Source organism: Myotis davidii, unplaced genomic scaffold, assembly GCF_000327345.1.
Source record: "Myotis davidii unplaced genomic scaffold, ASM32734v1 scaffold741, whole genome shotgun sequence".
In the NCBI taxonomy this organism is placed as follows: domain Eukaryota; kingdom Metazoa; phylum Chordata; class Mammalia; order Chiroptera; family Vespertilionidae; genus Myotis; species Myotis davidii.
This window is the reverse complement of record NW_006291250.1, coordinates 436,860-438,908: the sequence shown is the minus strand read 5'-3', so window position 1 is coordinate 438,908 and position 2,049 is coordinate 436,860. Positions and strand designations below refer to the sequence as shown.

General features: G+C 58.8%; 1 protein-coding gene across 1 annotated transcript in view; it reads right to left on the bottom strand.

Annotated features, from left to right (window-relative positions):
- Positions 1–12: 12 nt before the first annotated feature.
- The window catches only part of CCDC61 (coiled-coil domain containing 61), an 18,996-nt gene continuing 16,959 nt past the window's right edge, over positions 13–2,049 (bottom strand). The window contains exons 8-11 of the mRNA XM_015564400.1: positions 1,939–2,045; positions 1,732–1,789; positions 1,010–1,088; positions 13–872 (exon numbers count right to left, since the gene is read on the bottom strand). Of these exons, the coding sequence (XP_015419886.1) occupies positions 775–872; positions 1,010–1,088; positions 1,732–1,789; positions 1,939–2,045 (342 nt within the window). The 3' untranslated portion in view covers positions 13–774. The remainder of the gene's footprint in view (positions 873–1,009; positions 1,089–1,731; positions 1,790–1,938; positions 2,046–2,049) is intronic.

Genomic DNA, 2,049 nt, shown 5'->3' with positions numbered 1-2,049 from the left:
GCCTCTGGCCTTCCCTCCAATAAAAGTGCAACTCCAACTGTGCTCCTGTGTCCGCCACACGCCTCCCCTCCCCGCCTCCCTCCCACAAAGACCTTAGCCACTCTCACCCACCTCCCAGCACGCGGTCCTCGCTGGTACTCGGATCCCAGAGGCCCCAACCCTGAACCATCACCCGAGAGGTCCCAACTCAGAGCAGCATCACAGCTCAGAACCCGGAGTTCTCAGGTCAGCGCGCAGGGGTCAGCAGCAAGCCGCCCAGATGTCACTGGCAGCAGCTCGGGGTCCTCCCAGGCAGTGAGCCATGCTGCGAGGCCCCCCTCCCACCACACAGCCAAACACCGCCCCTGCAGGACCTCTGCTTGGACCCCTCTGGGATGGGCTGCTCACTGTCACCCCGCAGGTCCCCCAACTTTCACTGCTTTCAAGTGCAAGATTTTTCCTGAGGCTGAACCCCAACCTGCCTCCCAGTCACAGACATGCCCAGAAATGCACACAGGTCCCCCCAGTCCTGATATCTCCCCCCTCCACCCCTACCCTTCAGTCATAAGCTTAGGGATCCCAAGGGTAAATATGTTTATTTACAAAATACACAGACCCTCCCTCCCAGCATGCAATGCCTGGGAGAGGGAGAGGGGTAGGGGCCTCACACACCTGAGACCCCAAGAACACCAGGAGGGGCGGGGCCTGGGCGGGGCTGGAAGGACACACCAGCCCCGCCCCCCATACCAATCCATTGGTGGGTAAGGGATGGAGGGGCAGTGCTCCTTCTCAAGGTCATGACCGTGTGTCCAGTCTGTTCATGTATTCCTGCAAGGCCTTCAAACGGGCGTCTATTTCTGCTATGTCGGTTGCCTGGTAGTCAGAGCTATACTCTGTGAGAGCAGACGTGGGTTTGGGGGACCGTGAGGGGCTGAAGCCACAGGGAGCTCTGGGGCCCAATAAATGCCCTCAGTACCACCCCAGCAGACTCTGGGGCATGTGAGGGGGAGATGTGGAGTCCCAGGCTCACCTTTGATGGGGACCCAGCCCCCAGAACTGGCCAGATGCTTCGGTCGACGCCCACGTTCCATGGGGGTGAACTTCTGCAACTGGGGGCGGCATGAAAGGAGTCAGGTATTCTTCCTCTACTCCTGCCCCCCAAATCCCACCAGAAATTCTGAACCGAAGGCCCTCAGGAAAAATAAGAGCTGACACCTATTAGGCACCTATAACTTTGTATCTTCACCAAAATCCTCTGAAGTGAGTATTATTACCATCCCCGTTTAACTGATAACGAAACTGAGGCCCGGCTGGTGTGGCTCGGTGGTTATGATCCAGGAGGTCACCACTGGATTCTGGTCAGGGCACAGGCCCGGGTTTCAGTCGGGATCCCCAGTAGTGGGTGTGCAGGAGGCAGCTGATCACTGACACGCTCTCATCACTGATGTTTCTCTCTCTCCCTCCCTCTCTGAAATCAATAAAAATACATTTGGAAACTGAGGCACAGAGACTGAGGACTTATCTTGGAGTCACACAGGTCGTGGGGGGCGATTTGTGGCCAGAGCTGGCGCTTAACCAGTGTCCTCTGCCCCTACGCCACCCATCCTCCCTCCAACCCAGTGGTCTCAAAGCACTGTGTCCAGAGACTTCAGAGGCGCCCGATCCCCACCCTGGACTCGGGGAGAAGGGAACATGGGCTCTGGTGGCTTCCTGCTGCCCCACCTTCCCCGGGGCCTGAGGAAAGCCACTCACCGTATTGGACCCACTCAAGGTTGTGGAGCTGGGCCGCTTCCCACGGTGGCGGCGAATGCTAGAGGGAGGAATGGGGGCCGATGGGAGGGGTCTTTGGCCTCTCCCACCTCACCCTCCCCTCGGTTTAAAGCTCCATCGCTCCATTTCCCAACAAGACTGTTCCCAGTCTCCCCCAGGAGACAGTCCTTCCCCCGGCCCAAGTTTTACCCTCTAGAGAGGGATCCGGAGAAATCCTCCAACTCGCTGCAGGAGCTGGCGGACGAGCAGCGGCTGCGGAAACTGTCCACTAGAGGGAGAGGACACGGTGGGCCTCCAGCA